This window comes from Mustela erminea, chromosome 6, assembly GCF_009829155.1.
Source record: "Mustela erminea isolate mMusErm1 chromosome 6, mMusErm1.Pri, whole genome shotgun sequence".
Taxonomy (NCBI): Eukaryota; Metazoa; Chordata; class Mammalia; order Carnivora; family Mustelidae; genus Mustela; species Mustela erminea.
In genome coordinates this window covers 64,017,113-64,044,039 of record NC_045619.1, presented here as the reverse complement: position 1 = coordinate 64,044,039, position 26,927 = coordinate 64,017,113, and the positions used below count along the sequence as shown (strand labels likewise).

The 26,927-nt window shown below is 39.0% G+C and overlaps 2 protein-coding genes across 23 annotated transcripts in view; both read right to left on the bottom strand.

Moving 5' to 3' along the window:
• Positions 1-875, bottom strand: part of IPO8 (importin 8) — an 85,668-nt gene extending 84,793 nt beyond the window's left edge. For 3 of the 5 annotated variants that reach the window (XM_032347539.1, XM_032347541.1, XM_032347543.1), the window contains exon 1: positions 547-875. In XM_032347539.1, coding sequence (XP_032203430.1) covers positions 547-630 — 84 coding nt within the window. In that variant the 5' untranslated portion in view covers positions 631-875. The remainder of the gene's footprint in view (positions 1-546) is intronic. The other 2 variants (XM_032347540.1, XM_032347542.1) reach the window with 2 other exon arrangements.
• Positions 876-10,808: 9,933 nt separating this feature from the next.
• CAPRIN2 (caprin family member 2) overlaps positions 10,809-26,927 on the bottom strand; it is a 48,416-nt gene continuing 32,297 nt past the window's right edge. For 6 of the 18 annotated variants that reach the window (XM_032347528.1, XM_032347529.1, XM_032347520.1 and 3 more), the window contains 8 exons: positions 26,482-26,537; positions 23,350-23,454; positions 21,101-21,247; positions 17,852-18,020; positions 16,297-16,479; positions 15,491-15,591; positions 13,042-13,105; positions 10,809-11,732 (listed from right to left, as the gene is read on the bottom strand). In XM_032347528.1, coding sequence (XP_032203419.1) covers positions 11,164-11,732; positions 13,042-13,105; positions 15,491-15,591; positions 16,297-16,479; positions 17,852-18,020; positions 21,101-21,247; positions 23,350-23,454; positions 26,482-26,537 — 1,394 coding nt within the window. In that variant the 3' untranslated portion in view covers positions 10,809-11,163. Of the gene's footprint in view, positions 11,809-13,041; positions 13,106-15,490; positions 15,592-16,296; positions 16,480-17,851; positions 18,021-21,100; positions 21,248-23,349; positions 23,455-26,481; positions 26,538-26,927 lie in introns of all 18 variants that reach the window. The other 12 variants (XM_032347537.1, XM_032347533.1, XM_032347530.1 and 9 more) reach the window with 10 other exon arrangements.

Genomic DNA, 26,927 nt, shown 5'->3' with positions numbered 1-26,927 from the left:
ACGATGAAAACTGCCTGTCCTCTCCCTTGCTCTCTCCTGGCCGCCTTTCCCAGAGCTCCAACAAAACTCTGCCAATCAGTGTCAAAACAGTCCTACCAACCCCACAGAAGCAGACGATGGGAGGGCTTCCCACCGCAACACCCAAAAAAGGCTGGGTCTGGAGAAAAGCTGAACTCAGATCCGAATGTTAAGCGAAATTTCCCACCCCCTTCCCTAAATCAGCGTACTTCGGGAAATCACACACCCTGCGAACACTGGCAAAGCTTTCCAAAGCCTCTTTCAGCGATCCAGTGGACTGAACAAACTGCACCGTGGAAGGAAAACGACAGGAAAAGATGCAAAGGTGGCCAACAGGTGCGCGAGTTGTTCAGGAAAGATCCGGGGAGTGCCGCTAAATTGGCCCCCGGGGGCTGGGGGTGGGGGACGGGCCGGGACGAGCGTCGGGGTCCGAAGCCCGGGTTGGGGTGGAGATCGGGGGCGCCGAGGAGGGAGAGCCCGGTGAGCCCGCGGGGGGCCCCAGGGGGGCGCCGCAGGCCCGCTCCTCACCTGATTGAGCTCATTCTCAGCTGCAATCCGCAGCTTCGGGTCGATGGTGCCCTTCAGCGCCTGGATGATCCGGTTGAGGTCCATCTCCCCGGGTGGGGGCTCCGCGGCCCCCGGATCAGTAGGCCAGACTGCAGCTTTAGTTTTTCTTTTGATCCTCTCAGCCTCCTCCTCCGCGACCCCAGACTACCTCACTCCCCACCCCCCGCCACCGTCGCCACCTGCAGCCACTTGCTGCGCCACTCTGACTCCGCGCCCCCTGTCCTCCCTTTCTACCCCCCACAACTCGCTCTCCATTCACCCTTTTGCGACAGCCGGTGGGAGGCGGGAGAAGTGAGAAGAGGAAGCGGCGCTTCCTTTACGGCGGCCTCTTCCCCCAGGGCGTGATACTATGGCAGCTCCCGCAGGCGGCCCCCATGCTGCTGTACGGAAAACAGTAAAGGCTTCTTCCCGGGAGGGAAACCGCGCTCACCGGCTCCGGCAAGCGTCCGCCATGCTACCTTACGGAAAACAGCCTCACCTGCTTCCCAGATGAGGAAACAACCGGGCTCGAGATCTCTTTACATGGAATGGCACTTTTTGTTAGTACGAAAGTGTTTGGGCATCACAACTGAACCTGTTCCAGGGCAGACTTGTTGGGACCTTAAGATCACTAGCTCAAAAATAAATAAAATTAAAAAAAAATAAAAATAAAAATAAAAATAAAAAAAAGATCACTAGCTCATAAGAGGACAGGGTTCCCTTGGTCTGTGGGAGCCATCTCCATTCATTCATTCATTCATTCATTTGCTGAACATCTGTTAAACATGTTTTGGGGCCAGAGTACTGAGATATTTAGGTACCACATTATAAGAAGATTACTGACATGCAGGTTATTATGAAGGAACGTAAAATCTGACAGAAGATACAAATGTAAAAGTATTTACAGAGTAATGGTGAAAATAAAGACATCAGAGAAACTATTGCGCCTGAGAGTTTCTGAAAGATGTCCGTATCTTCTCAGAAGAGTAGTGAAAGGCAAGAAGAATCATACAATTATCACCCACTGTGGCATTATCTGGCCCAAAAAGTTCAATGGCCTAGTGGTTGGCAATGTCTCTTACTGCTTCCAGTTTTCCCCCTCGTTAGTCCATCCTCCACACTGCCATTAGAGTAATGTTTCTTAAAGGTTAATACTGTCACGTCCCTTCCTTGGTGATTTCCCATCAATTTTAAGATAATATTCAAACTCCTTACCTTAGTACTCCAGGGTCGTCGGAAACGTAGTGTTTTCATCTCCACAGTTTCATTAACCCACTTTCTTGGAACTAATGATAATCTAAAGCTCCTTGACCTCTGAAATCTTAACTCCAGTATCCTCTTTTCAAATTAGGACCTATTCTTCCATCTCTCTCTCCCCCAGTAATTCTTCACCTGTTTTCCAACTCCATTACTTTTTTAGTTATCCTTAGTCTCCCATACCTGACTACACATCCTTCTCTGCTTTGAAACTCACAATTCAACTTCTTAGGTCCACCCTTGACCCACTATGCAAATTAATACTTCCACAGTTGTGTGTTCTTTTTTCTTTTCTCTTTTGTCAGAGAGAGAGAGCACAGCAGGGGAGAAGTAGGCAGAGGGAGAAGCAGACTCCCTGCTTAGCAAGGAGCCCAATGTGTGACTTGATCCCAGGAACACAGGAACACAACCTATGCCAAAGGCAGATGCCCAGCTGTCTGAGCCACCCAGGTGCCTCCATGTGTACTCTTTTTTTAGGCTCAACAATCCTATTCCTTCATTGATCAGAACCATCGTCCATTTCCCAGCAACTGTTCCCAACCTCAAGACTCTTCTCAGACTCCTACCTGTCTCATGGAGCCCTGCAAAGATGAGCAAAGACATCAGGCTCAACTCACTCAAACACAAATTAATCTCTGCTTACCCCTATTCACCTCCTTATCCCCAATCTGAACCTAATTCTCTCCATCTCTTCTGGCACCTTGCTCAATAAATCTCACTTGTCAGGTGCCTGGGTGGCTCAGTGGGTTAAGCCTCTGCCTTCGGCTCAGGTCATGATCTCAGGGTCCTGGGATCGAAACCCACATTGGGCTCTCTGCACCACAGGGAGCCTGCTTCCCCCGCCCCCCGTGCCCCCCCTGCCTCTCTGCCTACTTGTGATCTCTGTCAAATAAATAAATAAAATCTTTTATAAATAAATAAATAAATCTCACTTTTCTATATACTTTTCATTAAAATAAATTTTGAGGGGCACCTCAAAATTGAGGTCTGCCTTCAGCTCAGGTCATGATCCCTGGATCATGGGATTGAGCCCTGCCAGTGGAAAGGGGCTCAATGAGGAGTCTGCTTCTTGCTCTTCCTCTCCCTCTGCCACTCCCCTGCTCATGCTCTCTGTCTCTCAATTAAATAAACTCTATTAAAAAACAATTTAAAAATAAATTTTGAGTAATTATATGCTCACAGCCAACAATTTTGTAAAACTTGTTCTTATATTTTCAATCCCTTTCTCTCCACCGATTCAACCTCAGCCTAAAAACATTTCCCCCAGTTAAAAGACAATCTTTCGGGACGCCTGGGTGGCTCAGTTGGTTGGACGACTGCCTTCGGCTCAGGTCATGATCCCGGAGTCCCGGGATCGAGTCCCGCATCGGGCTCCCAGCTCCGTGGGGAGTCTGCTTCTCCCTCTGACCTTCTCCTCGCTCATGCTCTCTCTCACTGTCTCTCTCTCAAATAAATAAAATCTTTAAAAAAAAAAAAAAAGACAATCTTTCTCCAATAATGCTAATTACTGTTCATTCTTTTTCACTTTTTATTCCAAAGAATGGTCTTCATTCCTTGTCTCTACTTCTTTAGTTCTACTTGTACTTCAGTCAGTTATCCCCAGGGTTCTGCCCTCATTTCCCCCACTGAAACTGCCAAGCAAAAACCAACACTGATCCTTTAGGTACCAAATGCAAGAGACATTTTCAGTTCTCACCTGAAAATGTCTCTGTCAGGCACCTAACACTGTATTATAAGCTCTTTTTTTTTTTAATGTTTCCTTGTTTTAAAGAATATATTTATAATATTTTTTAAAGGATTTATTTATTTGAGAGAGAGAACACACCCACAGAGGGAGAGGGAGAAGCTGACTCCCTGCTGAGCAGGGAGCCTGATGCAGGGCTCATCGAAGGACCCTGGGATCATGACCTGAGAGAAGGCAGATGCTTTGAGCCACCCAGTCACCCTATATTCGTAATATTTTGATTGCTCACTTGATCACCCAAGTCTTAAACACCAGTACTTCTCAGGACTCTCTCTTCAGCCCTCTTCTCTTTCTTTTTCTTAAACCCATTCTGCTTTTGTCATTTCTTAGAGTCTTTTTTTTTTAAGATTTTTTATTTATTTATATGACAGACAGAGATCACAAGTAGGCAGAGAAGCAGGCGGAGAGGAGAAAGCAGGCTCCCCGCTGAGCAGAGAGCCCGATGTGGGGCTCAATCCCAGGACCCTGAGATTATGACCTGAGCCGAAGGCAGAGGCTTTAACCCACTGAGCCACCCAGGTGCCCCTGCTTTTGTCATTTCATCCACTTATATAACTTTAACCATCAGCTCAACAGGGACAACTCACAAAACTGCTTCTAACCAAGATCTCTTTCCCTGAACTGGATGCATCTTCAATGTTTCTACCTGTTTCTAAATGTTTCTAAACCAAATCCTATAAAGCACATATCTAAAACTGAGCTGTGATAACATTGCAGATGGTTTGAAGTAGGGAGAGGCCTGATACAGTTAATTCAATAACATAAAGAGAAAAGACAGAAAAAAAAAAAAAGTGACACCAGAGAAACCTGGATCACTCATATATTTTGGTGAGGTTTAAAATACCACCTCTCTGGAAAACAGTGGTTAAGCAAACTGGCACATCTATACCATGGAATACTACTGAGTAATAAAAAGGAGTGAAATATTCAACAACCAGGATAAATCTTCAGAGAATTAAGCTAAGTGAAAAAGCCAATCCCAAAAGCTGACATAATACCTAATTCCATTTATATAAGTTTTACTAATATAACATTCTTAAATGTGGTGCCACTGTGGCTCAGTCAAGTGTCTGACTTGATCTCAGCTCAGATCTTGATCTAAGTCTTTATTTCAGGGTTGTGAGTTCAAGCCCTGCTGTGGGCTCATATGCTGGGCATGGAGTCTACTTTAAAAAAAAAATAACATTCTTAAAAAAAACAAGTCACAGAAAGAACAGATCAGTGGTTGTGAGGGCTTAAATGGGGATGGTGACAAGAAGGAAATGGGCATTACTATACTATAAAAGGGCAACATGAGGGATCCTTCTGGTGATGGATATGTTCTCTATCTTGACTGTACCAATCTCAACATCCTGGTTGTAATATGTATCTTGTTTTTAAAAAATGTTGTCACTGAAGGAAATTAAAAGGTACACAGGATCCACCTGTATTATTTCTTATAACTACATAAGAATCTACAATTATCTTAGATAAATATGTTAACAAAATGTCTAATTAAAGACAGTTGATGCTCCCATTAAAACTTTGTGGGTTTTGGAAAGACTCTGAAGATAAATTAGTTAAAAAACAATGCTGTCAAGTTAGCAGTGTCTAAGGCAACAGGGGAAAAAAAAAAAAAAAAACCCATAAGCATCTATGGTTCTGCTCTCAGATTTCTTTGCAAGTGTTTTAAAATAGCTGTCCCTAAGCTGTAACTTAGGTTTAACTTATATATGGCTCATTGAGTCCTGTTTTTTACTTTACATGAAAGGACGTCTATTTCTTTTTTTTTTTCTTTAAAATTTTATTTACTTATTTGTCAGCAAGAGAGCACAAGCTGGGGAGCAGCAGGCAGAGGTAGAGGAAGAGGCAGTCTCCCTGCTGAGGAAGGAGCCCGATGTGGGACTCATCCAAGGACCCTGGGATCATGATCTGAGCTGAAGGCAGCCACTCAACCGACTAAGCCACCCAGGGTGTCCTGAGGATGTCTATTTCTTAATGCACTTACATTATTTATGGTAGAATGTGAGCCAGCTACATTGTCTTATTGTACTATCACGGTATGCATATGGCTCACCTCTTTGTCTTTGTCACCTCTGTCTCCTCATATGCTTCCAAAAGCTGTTGTGAGGACTAAATGAGGTAAGCACATTGTCCAGGATACATGCTCGGCATTAACTATCTTTGTATTCTATTTAAGAGAGAGGACATACCTTGTTCACCTTTACTGAATGAGACCTAGTGAGATCTAGTCTCACACTATGCCTGATACATAAAAAGCAATCAATAAATACTCACTGAATGAATACATGAATGAATGTGAGAGAGATAAGGGGTCTGAAACAGCATATCCACAATAGAAATTAAGAAGGTAAGACAGATGTGAGACATTTCACAGGTTGAATCAACAGGAACTTGTGACTTAGACAATATATAAAGTAGCAAAGGGAAGTCAACAATGATTCTGAAGGTCCAAGCTTTGATGACCTATGGAAGTCATTAAACAGGGCAACATAAAGGAGTATTAAAAGTTTGGAGAGAAGATCAGTTTGCCTTTGAACATACTGAACTACAAGTGCTCAAGTGTTAGATTGCTAAAGGTTTCCAGTGACAACTGGAAATTCACATCTGGCATTCCCAAAAGAGCTATGGCAGGGGTTACAGGAAGGAACACAGGGATGCTGTTAGAGAACTATGAGTCATCTATATATAGGTTAGCTGACATACAGACATGGACATTACCCAAGAAATACAGCAGAGTGAGAATAACTGGCATGATTACAACTCCAATTACACGAAGTAGTTTTTCCTCCAAGCACTGCCACTGTGGCCTCTGAGATTTAACATTTTAGTCGTCTAAATGGAGTATCACACAGTTGTCTCCCCACCTGTTGGCAGCAGCTCACCTGCTGGCCTATGTTAGTAAGCTTGAATCTAGTCCACACAGTAAATAGAAAATGGGAGTTAAAATCTAAGGTTAATAATACATTTTTTTAAACCATGATCAATAATCTGCAAGTGAATATCTCTACCCCAAAAGTGTCATATTGCCAAGGCTCTACATCATAATATCTGAAATATATGCAAGAATACATACACACATCTTATAAATGTAAGATCTTAAGTATTTTGTTAATGTAAGTCAATGATAGTCTCCTTTAAAATGACACATGTAGGGGGCACCTGGGTGGGTCAGTGGGTTGTCTGGCCTTCCACTCAGGTCATGATCTCAGAGTCCTGGAATCAAGCCTGGCATCAGGCTTTCTGCTCAGCAGGGAGCCTGCTTCCCCCTCTCTCTCTGCCTGCCTGCCTACTTGTGCTGTCTCTCTCTGTCAAATAAATAAATAAAATCTTTTAAAGAAATAAAAATTAATAAAAATTAAAAACCAGTGATCAGTAATCTAAATAGGGGATTAGGAAGTTTCTGACTACAGTCTCTTCTCCAAGAGACTAAAATAGTAGTTGTGGTGGGAAGAGATAGAACCTAAAGAGAGTAGTATTAACTAGAACTTAAAGAAGAAATACTTCTTCTCAGATCCCTTTTTTTTTTTTCCATCCTCAAAATGTTCTGTTTATTTCCTCAGGCTTTCCACATCCTACACTGGAGGAGTCCTCCAACTCAATGTCAGGCTCTACTGTTGTGACAACAGCTCCGAGTGCAGTTTATCCAGTTCACAAAGTGTTTAGTTAACCAGAGCAAAACTGAGTAGTGAACCAAAAACATCTGTATGGGCAAAACAATGGGAAATATGGTAAAAGTAACAGCACCTGAGAACTGAAGAAGAGGAAAAACTACTGTATAAAATGGTAGGCTGTATCTGTGCTTGAGAGAGTGAAGTCTGACCCAGGCACTTCTGCTAGTGGCCTCAGAAAGTCAATCTCCAAAAGTCTCCATCTTATGTCAAACAGTATTTACCTCACTAGGGCCACCGTGAGGATCCAGTAAGATCACAAAGGTTAAGGGTGTTCTGTAAATGAGGTGGAAATGCAAATATTAATGAAAGGGGGAAGGCAGTTAGGTTTTGTTTTGCTTTTAAAAGATTTTATTTTTAAAAAATAAAGATTTTATTTACTTGAGAGAGAGAGAGAGAGCAAGAGTGAGAAAACAAGTAGGAGGAGCAGCAGAGAAGGAGAAGCAAACTCCCCGCTGAGAGGGGAGCCCGATGCAGGACTGGATCCCAGAACCCTGGGAATCATGACCTGAGCCAAAAGCAGGCACTTGACTGACTGAGCCACTTAGGTGTGCCACAAGTTAGGTTTTTATGGTAAAACTCTTCCATGTGTTACCCCAGGCTTAATAATGAAAACAAATCCTCAAACTCCATCCCAGGGAAGATAAGGTGGTGTGAACCATAAAACCTACCATTCTAAGTTAAAGTTTTTAACAAAAAAGTGGTATGTCCATTTCAAGTTCTACAGTAAGATTCAGAATAAAAAGTCCTCCTCCTCCCTCCTACATCCCCCTTTCCCTAGAGCCAATATTATCAAATTTGTTACAAACTACCAGAAAAAAATGATCCAAGTAATCATATTCACATACATTTGGAAATGTTTCTACGAACAATACTGCACACTCTTGCTCTATTCTGTATCTTCCCTTCTAACTTAACTGGTTCCCTGCTGGCAGGCATCTACGCTGCTTCTCCAGATTTTATTATACTATACTGATAAAACTAAGGGAATCTCTGAAAAAGTGGAACGTAGAGACAAAAGATTAAAGAACTGGTCCAAGGAGGTCTAGCTTCTGAACAGTAGGAGTTCCAGATACAGAATTGCAGGGGGCAGATAGCGAAGAAATAATTCAAGAAGAGATTGTCCTTCAGCATTAGTTACAATAGCCACGACATGGAAGCAACCCAAGATAGATGAGTGTACAAAGATGTGGTGCATATATACAGGGGACTATTATTCAGCCATAAAAAAGGAATTCGATCTTACAATTTTCAAAAGCATGGATGAACCTAGAAGGCATTACGCTAAATGGAGTTAAGTCACAGGAAAACAAATGCCATATCATTGCACTTATATGTGGAATCAAAAACAGAAACGTACCCATCTATAGAGAGAACTAACTAGTGGTAGCCTGAAGGGAATGGGTGGAAGGATGAAAAGTAGTGAAGGAGTGGGAGGTACAGGCTTCCAGTTGTGGACTTAAGTCATGAGAAAGGTACAACATAGGAAGTATAGTCAATGCTATTTTGACAGCACTATATGGTGACAGATGGCAGCTACATCTGTGGTGAGCACAGCAAAATGGAAAAGTGATTTGCTCTCAACAAATAAAATGGATGAAACGGACATACCTGATGTGCCTGAACATCTTTGCAGCCCCAGAGCCAGGTACAAACTAGATAAGCCACATATTTAAGAATAAACTAATCATTTATTTGAAAGAATGAAGCCCTTGAAATTAAATGAATAGAGAAAAATAATGCTTGCAAAATCTTAGAATTAGAGGGCCTCAGGCGTCCTGGTATTGATAATGGGCATAACAGTATTTTATACTCTGGCATTCACTGTCTTGCACCAATAACAAGTGTGCTGTATTTATCAGTTGTCAACAGTTGCCAAAAAGGTAAAAAGTCATTAAAGGGGTGATTAAGAATACCCCTGAGATAAATTAGCAAGTCGAGGACCAAGTGTGACAAATCTAAATTTTTCATCAAAATAAAGTGTGTGGCAGAGTGGAAAAGCAGAGTGGAATTCATATGGAGAAACTTTAATGTCTCTATGCCAACAATTACTCCACCTTATACAATACATAAACTATCATCCTAGTTATCACGAGAATCACAATAGAGTATCAGCCATTAAAGCTAAAGAATTAAAATTTGCAAACAGGAAAGATCATAGTGTAAAAAGAGTGATGTGAAAGCAGTGTGAAAATATAGCTCTTATGGAGTTGAGAGTTAAAACCATGAGGTGGTTGATAAATCATTGCTACAGGAGTTAAGCAAATCTCTCAAAAACATGTCCTGCTTTAAGTATCTGCATTTATGCACTATATCATTATACAGGCAAAAACTGAAGCTCACAATTGTTGCGGGAGAGACTAAAAAATTGAAAGTGAAAGAAGAAAACTTCAGGGGGAATTTAGTATATAAAGCATTTTTATAAATTAGTTAACACCTCTTACCCTGTGGTTTTAAATACTCTCAGGGAGTCAGCATTAAATTATTATAGTTAATATTTCTTCAGCTGGGCATGGGCTCATCAGTTAAACTCTTAAGCCACATTTAACTCTCATGGTGTTAAACGTTAGTATAGTTTTTTCCAGTTTAGTTAGTTATGCAAGTTCTTATTCATGAGATACATAAGCAAACTGTGAAGTGTGACAGTGTGTGTCTAGAACAAATACTAAACTCTGGCAGTGCCTGCTACACTAATACTACATAAGACAGTATAAAAATGCACAGAATTTTTGGAATTTCCAAAATTTTTGGAATAAAAAAATTATATCAGGGGCACCTGGGTGGCTCAGTGGGTTAAGGCCTCTGCCTTCGGCTCAGGTCATGATCCCAGAGTCCCGGAATCGAGCCTCTCTGCTCAGCAGCGAGCCTGCTTCCTCCTCTCTCTGCCTGCCTCTGCCTGCTTGTGATTTGTCTGTCAAATAAATAAATAAAATATTTTTTAAAAAAAATTAAATCACCTAACACTTATTAAATGCTTATGTGCCAGACATGTGTTAAGTTTTTCAGGTATATTCTTAGTTAAACTTCACATTTGCCCTGTGAAGTTGCAGAAATGGTCTATTCTCAAAAAAGAGAGAGAGAGAGAAAGAAACAAAAAATAGAGACCTTAAAGGTAAAATAACTTGCCCAAGATCAATATCCAAGTAGCAAAATCAGGACTCAAACACCGCATTACCTGATCAGAGATTTATGCTTTCTGACAACTGAACATTCTGCCTCCTCAAATTAAGACTCCACAGAAATTGAAAGTCTTACTGATGGCAGACCAGTAATATTACCTGTGTATCTCCTATTGTATCTTGTATTATTATACATTTAGTAGGTACTTAAAGATAGCTAACAAGTAACATGTCCAGCTTCAAGGAGAAATACGTTATGTAAGAGCCAATGGGAAACAGGAAATCTTTTGATGAATGACATGTATAATATCAAAGTAAAAACTATTATAGTCTTATTTTAAAATAGAATGAACCCATGAATAAATACCCATTCAAAAGTTATCAGTGATGAATAGTAAAAATGAAATATTTTACCTCTCAGCTAAATGTTTAATCAAATAAGAACACTGAAGGTGCATGTAACTTTTTTATTGAGGCACAACAAGGCATTATAACTTGCCTGAACTTGAGGCAGTCAGTTTAGTAAGCTGAACGTTAATACAGTTAAGGATTAAGTGCAAACAATATACATTCACAGCTTGACTAGCGAGGCTACATCACAATTTATAAAGTGCCAGATTAGTGCTAATTGTCATTCAGCTTGAAATTTTTCACCTTGGGGAGGAAAACAAAAAAAGTAAGGACTTCCTCCTTCCTCTAGAAATGAAACCATCCTCCTAAACCAATCAGTCACAAGGGCAAAGACTACTTCTCCTTTAACCCCACTAATTAGAACACCATCCTTTTACTATCAATTCTGCACTGACTTTCAATCTTGATAAAGAAGGTAGCCTGAAAATGTAGAGTATTTCCAACTACTTCCATAAATTGCTCCCCTGTGCAAACGTAACCATATCTGGTCTCCCTGGAAGAGCTGCAGAATTGCATGATTGCTAGCAGTTTCATGGTCTGGAGCACCATCATTGGCATAGGCAGATACCAAGACCTCTTCATTCTTCATGAGGTTGACATACAGTGGCACATTCACTGCCAGCTTTAGCATGTGAAAAATGAAAACGTAAGTGCCATTCACCGGGCAATTAAATCTACCAAGCTGAAGATCAAAAGTTTCTCCCAAGTTGTTCAGAAGAAGATCAAACACAATAGGTTGGTCTAGAGTTCCAGGGGCGAGATTAGAGGTTCTGGCTGCTGAGAAGGCAACTCGCATCTGCTGAGGCAGGGGATAGACGTGTACTGGCAGTATGGTGGCTGCTGGATTTGTCACGGGCACATCCACAGGGGTCATGCTACGGGAGTCTCCTTGTCCAGAGTCACCACTGTTAAAGGTTTCGTTGTCTCTTTCTGGGCTGCTCACCTGAGAAGAATCACTCCACCCTGCTGTTTTATTAGCAACAGTGAGTTTCTCATAATGAAGCAGTTAGCTTTGAACACAATATTTAACATTAGTCGGCTACTGAAACACAGATAAAGATACATTTTATATAGTAAATTCTAACACAAAAGCAACAAAGTATAGCTACAGTATACTTCTCTAGATTTTTCTAGCAATACGCTTGTATACTATTCTAAAGCCAAAAAGGACAGAATATGATTTTATCTAGTAGCCTCATCTTTTTCAAGTTTTTTTTTTAAGAAAATGAGCCTCCTGAAAATGTTAGCTACCTTACTAGTTAAGATTAGCAAAGTCTAAAACCCAAGTTTGAGCATTCTTTTTACCTTTTTATGGAATTCTCACTCCATTCTTCTTTCCTCCAACCCACCCCCAAATATCTAATGTATGAGGACTCAAGAAAACTGAGATTACATAAAAGAACCAACTTTTAGAACTGCTGGCCAAAGATATTTTGTTATGGTACTAAGACCCACAATGAATGTTCATTCCATATTTCCAAGTTAATGTGATATCATGACACTGTAATGCTTTAAGTGCCATACAAAAACACAGCTCAGATATAAGGCCAAGGCAGTGTGAGTATCGACTACTTTCTTAAAAGGGTAAGATTCTGCTTTCTTGTGATAGTTAATCTTCAGTAGTTCTTAATTTTCTCAGTTATACTGAATCTTTTAATAGTACCGTTACATTTTAAGAAATACAATATCCTGCTGTTAAAATTTCAAGTCATGGTATCTTTTTTTTCCTTAAGATTTTATTTATTTATTTGACAGAGAGCACACACACACAAGCTAGGGGGTGGCAGGCAGAGGGAGAAGCAGACTCCTCACTGAGTAGGGAGCTTGATGCGGGACTCAATCCCAGGTCCCCAGAATTTGACCTGAGCCGAAGGCAGACGCTTAACTGAGCCATTCAGGTGCCCAAGTCATGATGTCTTAATTTTGTTTATTCCTATCCTTCAATGTAGTGACATTAGAGTATCTAGAAGTTCCCATTATTACAAGAACCATTATCCTGAATCATCCCATGAAACTATCTTTTAAGTATGCATAGTGAATATACTATGGTGTCAGGCAAACTGAAAAGAGCACACACACAGACTTTTAATTAAATGCACACCAGATTGCCACAGCCATTCCAGTAGTCTAGAATCTCCCAAAGGTCTTTAGTACTGCACTTACACAAAATGAAAACTTTAAAAGATAAATGGTGAAACAATGCACTTTCGGGAGAAATTCACAGAAGATAAAGATCTAGAGGTATGTTTCAGGTAACCCAGTTAATTATCCTTACCTCTTGAATTTGTCCGAGGACCGCCAGATGTCCCTCCTCGCTTGTAACACTGCTGGAAATTATCCTGAAATGAATACATAATATTTAACCTTGGCACCAAAAATGCAAGATGATAATTAGTTATTTCCCAGTGTTACTGGCTGGTAAAACTTAAGATCAAAAGTCCCCTTAGCCTTTTATCTGGCCTTCCGCAGCAACCAGTGGCTCAGATGTTTTCAAACACCAAGAAAAACAAACAAAAGCAAGGGCCACAATGGCAATACTTGCTTCATCTGTTAATTCACCTGACCAACCAGGTATGCTAATATTTGCAAAAATGATAAGGCATCTAGGAAACACTATGTAAAAGATACAATGCTAAGTTATGAGGGAAATTCCAAAATATGGCATGGTCTTCTATCCCTTATCTCAAGATAAAAGGAAATAATAAGGCAAGAATAGACTATTTCAATCTTGCCCTATTTATAAATCAAACTGTGAAGACAATTATGAACTATGTTAGAGTTTTGTTCAGTTTCAATACAGGAGTCAATAAGAATTATATTGTATGAATGTATTATTGCCTGAAAAATAATTTAATATCCTCACAAAAAAAAAAAAATGTTCAGGAGGCAACATTTCAAACAACCTCCCAAATATGGTGAAAGTCAGCCTCCAAAAAATTCATGAAAAGAATATTTAATGATGGGCGCCTGGATGGCTCAGTGGGTTAAGCCGCTGCCTTCGGCTCGGGTCATGATCTCGGGGTCCTGGGATCGAGTCCCGCATCGGGCTCTCTGCTCGGCAGGGAGCCTGCCTCCTCCTCTCTCTCTCTCTCTCTGCTTGCCTCTCTGCCTACTTGTGATTTCTCTCTGTCAAATAAATAAATAAAATCTTAAAAAAAAAAAAAAAAGAATATTTAATGGTATGATTAGGTTAATACACGCAATAAAAAAATCAAACAAGAAGGTACACAATAAATAGTTAAGTCTATTACTCCAAACTCCTCATCTTCCCCATAGTAACCACTATTACTGTCTTATGTTTCCTCAGGAAGAAATTTATGTATAGATTTATTTATTTTTAATGTAAAGCTCTACACCTAACATGGGGCTTGAACTCACGATTCTGCAACAAAAAGTCATGCACACTCTACTGAGCCAGCCAGGTGCTCCAGGAAAGAATTCTACAATATTGGTGTTAAGAACAGCTCCAGTGGGATTCCTGGGTGGCTCAGTCAGTTAAGCGTCTGCCTTCAGCTCAGGTCATGGTCCCAGAGTTCTAGGCTTGAGTCCCACACCAGGCTCCTTGCTCAGCAGGGAGACTGCTGCTCCCTCTGTCTGTCGCTCCCCAATTTGTGTGCACGTGTGCTCTCTGATAAATAAATAAAATCTTTAAAAAAAAAAAATCCTTTAGTCTCATTTGAAATAAAAAAAAGAAAAGCTCCATTACTGAAGTCTGTATTAATCAACACATTCCCTTCACGTACATGTTATTAGAACTAATATTTGCATGCTTGATATACATCTGGCATTGTGGTGCTAAGCATTTATATGTATTAATTCACTTAATCCTCACAACAGCTTAGAGTATGGTGAGTAACTCGCAGATGAGTCTTCATCTAACAGGTGAAAACTAGAGAGCTCAGAAAGTTTATGCACCATACCCAAGGTCACACAACAAAGGAAGGAAGGGATCATACCCAAGTCATTTAGGTGATTTTTTGTGTTCTTTGAAGTGTGTTCTTAACCCCATTTTAATACTGCCTCTGTATAAACCTCTACTTACCTATGACTGTAAGCTCTTCAAATACTTTATATATTACAAAAGAACTTAGTTTGGTACCAAATACATACTTAAAGGTTTGTAAAACTTCAAAACTGAAAATCCTGATGCATACAGTCATATCAATATATGACCAATAACAGGGAGAGCCCAAGATCTCCCTTTATTATTATTTTATCTTTTATTATAGTTATAAAGAAGATCTGCTGAGTTATTCCAATAAAAATAAACCAAAAAAATTAAACATATCAAAAAGGCCTTTCCTGCACCTGGTACCTAGAAAAGTTAAATTGAAAGCAATGTACAATGAAGTAAAGCTCACAGGATCTGGAGTTAGGAAACTTGGATTCTCATCTCCTTTCTACCACTGGCTTATTGAGTGACCTTAGACAAGTTACTTGTTTCTGAACCCCAGTCTCTCTTGTAAGGTGGAGGAGTAAATGAGTTAATACAAACAATGTGATAAAGTCCTTAAGACCTTCCAAGTTCTGTGTAACAGGCAATTGTCATTCATCCTCTATGGGTTACTGGAAAAGCTTCCAACTCAACTACTCTCCACAGTCCTGACAAGTAGTTCTAAAACAAAGAACACCTTATACAAAATAAATTGTGACTCTGCTCTAGTTTAATCACCAACTAAACATCAACAGCTGTACAACTATTCAACTACGACAACTATTCTTACCCTTTGGGAATAAGGTGTTCCAGGATATTCTCTAGCTTGGAACTGTAGCTGGCTATAATTTCCATTGGTAATTGAAGGTGGTCCTCTATAAGTATCAAAACCTAATAAATAAACAACTTAAATAAAATTATGGGCAAAATTATAATGAAGTTTAAAATAGTCTAATTCTATACCACTTTAGACGTTAAACTGATCCTATAATACCATAGATTTATTCCTTAAGCAAACTCTGACATTGCTTCCACAATAAAACACATATTTATAAAATATCACTGACTTCAAATAAGCCAACTGTAGAAATTTACTACTGCGTGAATACACGTGGGATTCAGAAAGTGGGGTAGCTAAGGCCTATCTAGAGCACTTCTGCTAATACCAACCAGTGACAGAACACGTGGAACCACCTCTAAGACTTAGGAGAATATCACTATTATAGTCTCAAAGTTTGTTTTTATCTACAGTATCCTCTGTTAGACAAACAACTAGATAGTGGGCATTGCCTACTTTTGAACACTCAAGTCAATTAACAAAGGAAAGTAGTTAAATATGAAAAACCAAAATTCATCACAGAAAAAACAAAATGCTCAACTTTTCACTTCAGTAAGTCACAAGATCAATCTGCTTTTCATACAAAAAGTTCCTCTGTTGTACAGACAACAGGTATATTAGAAATACTGCATTTTGCAGGAATAGGGAATTTTCTACCACAATATGGAGGGCAACTAAAAAAGGAATAAGATAAAGTAAAAATAGTTAAATACATAAACAAAATAATTCAGTATAATGAAATTTTGTTCAGAGCATACCTTTATAACCACCAGGGGACCGATATGAATTGGTTAGTAATCTCCCACCACGAGTACATCCTCTAACAGATCCCCGGCTATTGACAAATGGTTGAGAGGGTCTGGGAAATACATTCGTCTGTGCTGGGTAAAAGGCAAGGCTACCATTGCTTACTTGAATAGTTCCATCAGGATAACTTGCTGCTTAAAGAAACAGTTTTAGAGTCCAAGAGTTAAATGGTAACAAAGATTTAATATTCTTTATACGTCAAAGTCATTGTATATCAAAACCTTCAATACAATTTTCTCCTTTAAACAACTACAGTTACTATATATATGTATGTTTACAGAGATCCTGGAAGCTATACATATATATACTTAGGTAACAGAGTATTATTCAGCCTTACAAGGGAAGGAAATTCTGACACATGCTACAACATGGATGAACTTGAAGACACTATGCTGAGTCAAACAGGCCAGTCACAAAAGGACTAATACTGTATAACTGCACTTACTCTAGGTTAAGCACCTAGGCCAATTCATAGAGTAGATGGAGGTTTCCAGGGGGTTACAGAGAGAGGGGCTGGAGAGTTGGTGTTAAATGGGTAGAGTTTCAGTTGGGGAAGATGACAAAGCCTAGAGAAATGTTGGTGTACAACACCAGCTGTACAACAATCTGGCTGTCACAGCGCTATACACTTAAAGGGTTAAAATGGTAAATTTTGTTATGTATATTCTATCACAATTCAAGAGAAAAAAGGCTAAATATTCTAGACCAAGGAGTAAAAGACAATGAATTTTAATTAATACTGTGACTGAGAAAACATGTGACAAATATGCCTTATGTAAATCATCTGCCCTTTGTTTTCACCAAAGTACAGATGAGAAGAGAACAAGGTCATGGGTGTTTAGGTCCAAGGATTTACATTTAGTACCTCTTGTTAGATTAACCAAGTACCCAGAACGCCCAATTCATTTGCTCAGGCTTGAGTTTTAGAAAACTCAAAAGGGGTCTGAAATACCAACACTAAAAATCTACAGGTGTTTATTAAATTAGGAATAACTATAAAGTTGCCTATCCTTTCAGGTATTAGACTAGCATGAAATAGCAAGACAGTTTTTCATCTCCAAGCAAACAGTGGAATAAGTACACTAAATTGTATCTTCACCTTGATCAATGCTTTATTTAAGAGGGGCAAAGGGAGGAAAGACCAAACAGCTGTCTGTACTAAAAGATTTAACAGGATGGTTTCAAACCCTTCCTAAGAGCAGCTATATAGTACCCTATGTACCTCTCCATCACTGTCCATGACAATCAAAGCAATCAGATTTTAAAATGCGAGCATACTTCAAGGTTAAATCAACCAAGTAGGTGCTACCTCTACAAAAGTAAAAATTAAGAGGTGAACTTAACTAAATAGAAGAGAAAGCATTTAAGTGTTTCCCAACACTCGAACATGTGAGGAAATAAGGCTTAACTAGTCAAGAAAGAACCCCTCAACTATCACTACTGCGCTGCCTTCCATTCAATTAGCTGTCATCTAAGTCTTCAAAATATCCTACGCAAAGATCTTACCAGTCTCTTGAGAAAGGACAGTTTGTTCTACATGTATAGCTGGCAGTTGGCACTGGGGTGGTGTTTGTGTACTTGCTGTAGTAAAACTTTGATTGTAGCCAGATGAATAAGGGGATTCTTTTATTTCTTGTTCTTTCCGTGGAGGCAGAGGTGCATTAACATTAAATACCTTAAAAGACAAGGGTATGCCGAGTCATTTGCGAAGTTTCATAGAAAATTATTAACGTTGACAGCTAACAAAACTACAACCTTCAAAAACTTCTATTTGATGAGCAAAGGACTCGAACTGACATTTCTCCAAAGAAAAATGGTCCATAAGCACATGAAAAAATGCTTAACATCATTAGTCATTAGGGAAATACAAATCAAAACCACAATGAGATACCATGTCATACCCATTAAAATGGGTGTTACCAAAAACAAAACAAACAGAAAACATAAGCACTGGCAAAAATGTGGTGTAAATAAAACTTCTTGTGTTACTGGCGGAAATATAAAATGATGAAACCAAGTGAGAAAAGAGTATCATGATTCCTCAAAAAGTTAAGCATAGAAATAACTGTGTGATCCAAAGATCACACTTCTGACATATACGCAAAAGAATTAAAAGCAGAGACTGAGGTTTTGTATGCTAAGATTAAAACATCTATAGTTTGGTTCTAATCTATATGGTTTAGATATTTATTACACAGAAACACAAAATATTATTCATAACAGGCAAAAGGTGAAAACAATCCAAGTGCCCATCAATGGATAATCAAAATGCAGTACAGGGGTGCTTGGGTGGCTCAGTCGGTTAAGCATCCAACTCTTTATCTCAGCTCAGGTCTTGATCTCGGGGTTGTAAGTTCAAGCCTCAATACTGGGCTCTAGTGTGTGGAGCTTACTTTAAAAAAATTTTTAAAAAAAGGTAGTATAGCCATGAAAAAAGAATGAATTTCTGATTCATGATACAACACGGAAAACCTTGAGAACATTAAATTAAATGAAATAAGTTAGACACAAAAAGGACAAATACTGTGATTCCATCTATATGAGTACTTAGAACAGGTAAAAGTCAGAGGCAAAAGTAGAAGAGGTTACCAGGAACTGGAGCGAGGGGGGAATGAAGAGTTACAGCTTAATGAGTACAGCTTCTGTTTTGGATGATGGAAACATTTTGGAAATAGTGGAAGTGGCTGTATAACCCTGTGGCTATACTGAATGCCACTGTATTATACACTTAAAAATGGTAAAACACTGAATTTTATGTCACGCATATATTACTACGGCAAAGAAAACACTTCTATTTGGTTTCTAATAGATATAAACTCAAGTATAAAAATTAATCTTCCTTGGGGCACCTGGGTGGCTCAGTGGGTTAAAGCCTCTGCCTTCAGCTCAGGTCATGATCCCAGGGTGGGTCCTGGGATCGAGCTCCACATCCGGCTCTCTGCTCAGCAGGGAGCATGCTTCCCTTCCTCTCTCTCTCTGCCTGCCTCTCTGCCTACTTGTGATCTTTGTCTGTCAAATAAACGAAAATAAATAAATAAATAAATAAATCCAAAAATTAATCTTCCAAATAAAAAATTAATCTTCCACAGCTAGAATATCTTATAATGCATACTGAGAATGAAAGCTACACAGGGCAAGACTATTTTCTCAAAAATTAAAAATGAATAAAAAAAAATCTCCCATCTACTAAATTTCTACTATATGGCAGGCAATGACATGTCCAGACTCTGGCCATTGTCTATAAAATAGCACTTCCATTACTCTCTAGTCCCTTATCCTGCTCCATGTTTTCCTATAACACACAGCACTTGATAGCATTATATGTATGAATATTTTTCTCTCAAGCTCTCTACTATGAAATATAAGGTTCTTGAACACAAAGATCTGTCTCGTTTTCATTGCTAAAACCCAATCCCAGTGATTAAGAACCGTGTCTGATTTCATTACTACCTGTTTGTTGAATGAATGAAGGAATAAAAAAACAAATGAGAACCAATTCATACTGGATAGGATTCAAACAGGTACAGAAGACAGACTGGCATGAGCAAAAAAGATATACTGCAACAGGAACATACAAGGCAAGTACATGAAACTTGCCTGGAAGGTCACACCAGACTTTGAAAGTTACTAAGTGTCAAGCAAAGGACTTTTCAATTGCATTCTGTAATACATCACTGTTTGCTTTTAATTAGGAACAAGGAAAAAGTTAGTAAAACAAATGTGACAATACCATACAGGGTGGACTGACAGGGTAAGACGGAGAACAAAAACTGAGAGATCCAAGTGTCCAATGAGGAAGTGATAAGATCAGTGAATTCAGGTGTCTGAATTTATCAATCTATCTCCCTGAATTGTACCTGCTTTCCATGGCCACTCCACTGGCTCCACCCCTCCACCACTCAAAAGTACCCTAAGTGGGGCATTAAAGTATCATCAGATACTTATTGGCTAAGATTTCTTTTCCCCTAAAGAGCTGTTTTATACTATTCTGTTTCACAGAATAAACATATAAACACAGTTGTATTATTACCTTTAAAAAATGTTTAAACAATTTGTAGAGGAATATGAATTCAGAATACCAAATTGGAACAATTCTCTAAAAACCAGCAGAAGACCAAAATGAAATCAAAAAAGTTTCAGGAATGACAGAACACCCAAGGATTTGTTCTATATTTTAGGTTTGATGCTATGGAACACCACTAGTGTGATATTAGTAATGGTTAGTATTATTAAGCTGTTCACAAAAAATTATGTTTCTCGGGGCACCTGGGTGGCGCAGTCAGTTAAAGCATCCAACTCTGGGTTTCCACTCAGGTCTGATCTCAGGCTCATGAGATCAAGCCCTATGTCAGACTCCATGCTCAGTCTGCTTAGGTTTCTCCCTCTCCCCTCCACTTGAGCTCTCTCTCAAATAAATCTTAAAGAAAGAAAGAAAGAAAGGGGGGGGAGATTATGTTTCTCAGCCACACAATTCATTTAATTAATATGGATCCTCAGCTTTGCCTGCAACTCATTTTCTGAGAGGGAAAAATATTCTGATAAAATACCCATTAAAAATTCTCAAAGCTTTGGATTTAATACTCTTCCACTACAAATAATATTTGCATTGGACAAAAGTAAATTATCAACCCGAGTAAGAGTAATACAAAGGCCAAGTTCTTCACATACTGAGTACCCAGTAATGGATGTAAGAGAAACAATGCCTTTTTTAACAGGAATAATGAACTGCAGTCAACATTCACGTTTCATACTCACTGTCTGCATGGCTTGAAAGGGCGCTGTGTTAATGGTTACTGAACTACTACTTGCTGGAGGTGACTGGAAGCCCTGTTCAGAGCCCTTTGACATGGGAGGATTTGGAGAAGCTAGTGAAGACGGTTGCTTGCTTGGGGGCACTGCTGCCTAGGGAGAAAAAATGCAGCATCAGCCAATCACCTGCCACATAACAAGCAGTTAACTTACACTAAACCCCAGACTGGCATAAGTCAGCAAGTTTTATAGGATGACATTTGGACACAGGAATGCAGAAGAATAGCTTTGCTTACAATTTCAAATCCCAACTGCTGAGGATGCACACCAGCATTTGCTTTCCACAGCTTGCTGACTAGGTGAACAAGTCTTACTATTAATCAGTCTAACAAATGAGGTGCTCAACTTTTTATGACTACTTAGTCCTTTCCAAACCCTGAAATGGTATTTTCCAGCTAAGAATCGAATACTACTTCAAATCTATAGAAGAATTAAGAAAAATCTTAGGTTAGTTGCTTAGTCAGTGTTAATTTTTCTTGATTTTCAAGTCTTGTTCCTAGATCTCTAAGTCAGCTGTCTAAAAAAGAAAACCAAACCTGATCTAACTTAAATAATCCTTGCCTATAGTAATAAGCAAGTCCTTGATATAAGACTACAAATCCAAAGGCTTAAAAAGATTACCAAAAACCAATCCCAATCAGATTATGAAGCAGAGAGCTGTGACTCACTTGGTCACACTTTCCTCTTAACATGAGGAACCAAGTAATTTTAATTTAGACCAAGTCTGCACAATAAAACTTAATGTGTATCTGTATTTTCTTATATTCTATAATGAGCACATTCTCTTGTGTAATGGTTAACCAAAAATAGTAAAACCAAAGAGTTGCTAAATTAATCCAAAAAAATCATGGTATCTTGCTGTATCTACTTCAAGGTTTTGTTCAAACTTAGCAAAAATGATCACTTTAGAATTGAAAGCACAAACTTGATATAGTTGACCCCTGCAAAACACAGGTGTTAGGAGTGCTGACCACCCCCCCACCACAGTCAAATCTGCATAGAACTTTTGACTCCCCAAAAACTTAACTATTAATAGCCTACAGTGACAGGCAGCCTTACCAGTAACATAAAAAGTCTATTAATACATATTTTGTAAGTTGTATGTTTTATATACTGTGTTCTTACAATAAGATAATCTAGAGAAAAATGTCAGGAAAATCATAAGGCCCATCAAGTGATGAATGGGTAAAGAAAATGTGTTATGTAGTTATGTGTGCATGCACGCGCGCACACACACACACACACACACACACACACACACACGATGAAATACTATTCGGCCATAAAAAAGGAATGAAATCTTGCTATTTCCAACAACATGGATGTACCTAGAGAGTGTAATGCCAAGCAAAATAAGTTGACCAGAGAAGACAAATGCCATGTGATTTCATTCACATGTGGAATTTAAGTAACAAAACAAACGGGCAAGTGTGGAGGAAAAAAAGAGCAATAAACCATAAACAGACTCTTAATCTTAGAGAACAAACTGATGGTTACCAGAGGGGAGGGAGTGGGGAGATGGGTTGAGTGAGTGATTTAGGAGGGCACTTACTGTGGTAAGTACCAGGTGATTTAAGGAAGTGCTGAATCACTAAATTGTACACTGTATGTTAACTAATTGGAATTAAAAACTTTAAAAAAAGAAAAACATAAGGAAAATACATTTCCAATACTATACTGTATTCATTTAAAAAAAAAAAAAAACCATGTTACAAGTGGACTTGCACAGTCCAAACCCATGTTGTTGAAGGGTCAACTGTACTATCAAAATGCTCCTGAGAAAATTACCCAAAAAGAGAATATAACTCTTTCCAACTGAGGAAATACTAATACTAACACTAGAAACTTACTGAGCCTTCAGTTACAGTAGATTTTTCCACTAAGGATTCCTTCGATATAAATACAGTGAGAAACTTGATTAATCCTACCTAGAACTTTTCACCTTTTTTGACATCAGCAATTCAGACATATTTATTTTATCTGATAAGGCAATCACTATTAAGTCTATTTATATGGCAAAGTCACAACAAAGTTACCTGTATAAGCTCCAAAACCACAACATCTACAGAAAGCAATACATGAGTAAAGTATAAATGTTAAATCATTCAACTGACTGTGCTTGCAATGCATAAGGTAAGCTGGTTCTGCTATTCTTTAAGACAGAAAAAGAAATTAAACAATTGGTCTCTTATTACCTCAGGAGTCTCTGAGGTCATAAATTCTGTTTCAGATCCCGAAGAAGCCTGATCGGTAGCAACCAAGCAAGCATTTGAGCTACAAGTAACTGAAGAAGCAGCAGCCTAGACACAGGAAAATACAGTAAGACATTATAAAACACATGTTTTGTTCATTTCTTACTTCTTGGGCCTTAGGCTTCCTGTTACTCTTACCAAGCACTCACTAGTGCCAAATACTATACCAAACACTTTATACATACTAACATACTGAATCCTAACAATAACCCTGTGAGGTCGAAACAACTATCCCTATTGACAAAAAGGAAGAGGCAAAGAAAGGTTAGGTAATTTACCCAAGATCACACGAAAATTAACTGTTAGAGCTAAGAGTTAAACTCAAGAAGTTAGCTAAATTGTCTTTCCAGGGCTGGTCACCAAAGTTACACATCTAATCCCATCCTCACTGGTCAAGATTCTTGGCCCTGGAAACCTAGGCCATATTTTCCATCTGGCACTCAACAGCAGTTCACCAGAAGCAGCTCAGCGTACATGCAACACTCCAGGCACCGCTCTGCCAGGGATCTTACTAACCATGCTTTCACTCAGTGCTCCCAATGTCTTAAAGAGATAGGTAGAAGTACAAATAGAAAGGATACATAAAGCACAGTGGCATCAAAATTCTAACAAAAAATTAAAGCTATTATTAAAAATTAAATATTTGTGAAACAAAAATTAAAGCTAATATTTATAAAACAAAAATTGAGAGCACAGCAGAACTAAGGTTTTGACAACTATCACCAATAAAAACCTGAAGTGAGGGGCGCCTGGATGGCTCAGGTTAAAGCTTCTGCCTTCAGCACAGGTCATGATCCCAGTGTCCTGGAATGGAGGGCTCTCTGCTCAGCAGGGAGCCTGCTTCCTCCTCTCTCTCTGCCTGCCTCTCTACCTACTTGTGACCTCTGCCTGTCAAATAAATAAATAAAAATCTTTAAAAAAAAAAACCTGAAGTGGCTAGAAAAGAATTCATGGCACAAAGATAATAGAACATAACACAGAGAGATCTATAAAAATCTAGCAATTGCAGTCTGAAGTATCAATGAATCTACTCCTTTTATCTAAATGCTTTGAGATGTGACTCTCAGAAGCCCAAGTAACATAATGGGTACACTGGAAACTAATGAATGTCTATCAAATATCTGGAGCAGTTATGTATCAGTGACCTTCTAGAGGTGGTCACCAGAAAAGCCACTTCCTGGGAAGGAAATGGAGACCAACTTTAAAAAGGTCTTAAGAAAAATCATTTTTAAATCCTTTGAACACTTTATATACCTAAATAAATAAGAATAATTTAGATCTGACTAAAATATCAGAATTATTATGAGGCTATAGTGTTTCTAAAATTAGGTCTTTCTTCTGGCCCTCTCATTAAAGTAACAAGAATTGGGCCTGGCTATTGTGGGGACATAACTCTCTCTTGCCCGAGAGAGTTGTTAAGGCAACTCCAGGCACTTGATACTTAAGCTGTTCAATTTTAGTTAAAAGATTCACTTAACAACAAAACAGAGACACATTCTTCACATCAGTACTATTCAGAAGTTATGGTAGTTCAGGGCACCTTGGTGGCTCAGTCTGTTAAGTGGCTGCCTTCAGTTTGGGTCATGATCTCGGGGTCCTGGGATCGAGCCCCACATTGGGCTCCCTGCTCAGCGGGAAGCCTGCTTCGCCCTCTTCCTCTGCCTGCTGCTCTGCCTGTACTCTCTATCTCTGTGTCAAATAAATTTTAAAAACTTTAAAAAAAAGTAGTAGTTCTTGCTTACAAATTATTGTTAAGCAGACCAGCTGAAGGTAGTTTTAGGTTAGTGAGTAAATGTGACCTGGAGACCAGTGGTTCCCAAAAAAAATGGATGTGCAGGGGCACCTGGGTATCTCAGTGGGTTAAAGCCTCTGCCTTCGACTCAGGTAATGATCTCGGGGTCCTGGGATTGAGCCCCACATCGGGCTCTCTGCTCAGTGAGGAGCCTGCTTCCTCCTCTCTCTCTGCCTGCCTCTCCGCCTACGTGTGATCTCTCTCGCTCGCTCTCTCTGTGAAATAAATAAATAAATAATCTTTAAAAAAAAAAAAAAATGGATGTGCAGATTCACCCAGGAAGCCTATTACCAATACAGATGACTAAATACACCCCTGGAAATTCTGATCTGACAGGTCTAAGGTGATACCTAGAAACAGAAGCGATCAAGGGCTTCTGATATAGCCACCCAGAGACCTGCCCCTGAGAACTGCTAAACAAGACCAGTGGCTTTTCAAAAAAATTTACCTTGTCAAATGAAAGCCTCGTGTAGAACCTAACAGCTAAAACAAGATAAAATGGAACACTCAAAGAAATCAGTGGGGTGAGGGACTCAACTCAACAAATGCATTTTGAAAGCTGAGCCACACCTTATCAAACTAAATATAAACCAGTGTAAACAAATGGTATTTACTCAGAAGTTTTTGGACAGGAAGGCAACAACTGTTGAGCCATCTGGTCAAAATATTTAACCTGTCAGAGCTGTTACTGTTAAGAAAATTGCCATAAGGTTTTCAGACAGATCATGAGAAGTTTGTTTGGTTTTCTTTTTGTTTTTCTTTCTTTTTTTTCTTTTTCTTTTTTTTTTTTTTAAGTAATAAGCAGAAAAGCAGCAAACCTCAAACTCACTAATGATGGAAATGCAATGTGGCATCAGGGATCTCAAAGATCTGGTCCCTCAGGTTAACTCGTATGTATGGAGGGAGGTGGGAGATTAGCTAACCATGGGTTAATCAAAATGAGTAACTTTCGTTAGTCCCTTTACAAGCTGCTATACCAAGTGACTTAGGGAGCTCAATGGCAGAGGAAGATTCCCAAACAGAGAACCTCTGTATTCTTCAGACTTGCTTTTTCCTTACTAGAATCAGCTAGCCTTCTCTTTTCTAACAGATATCTTCTTCCCCATGGTCGTTAGGTAACCTTTCGAGGACTAGCTGTACTTAATCTAAAAAACTAGATATCCCTAGAACATTATTTTCAATAATTTAGTAAAGTATATTAGAAAACAGCAAGTCTAATCATTCTTATCCTACCAAGAGTTTCTTCCCTGAATAGCCAAAAAAGATTACTCTAGAGAAGTTACCTGTAACGGCTCTTGAAGAAAATCACTTTGACTGGATAGATTTTGTTCTGTAGATGCTGTGAAGAATGAAATCAACAGTAAACCACTGAGGAGAAAAGTTTATGCATATCAACTGAGTGGAAACAAAAGTTATCACTTTACCAAAAAAGCAGTGATGGAAGAACTAGATCCCAAATTCACCATGAATTTTCTATTAAGAGTTTTAAAAAGTCAGAGGATCAGTGATACTCTGAGGATCAGTGATCAGTCCCTTCTATAATATATAATGATGCCTTAAGATTAGAGGGGCAAAAGCAGCATTCCAAGTCTCCCAAAAGAACTATTACTCTAAAAAATAACTAGTAATAGTAATCTGGAAGATAAAATCTGAGCTATCATGAATAGAAATCAACTACTTACAGTCCAGTTCCAAGTTTCAAAATAAGTCTTAGCTGAATCATAGATCT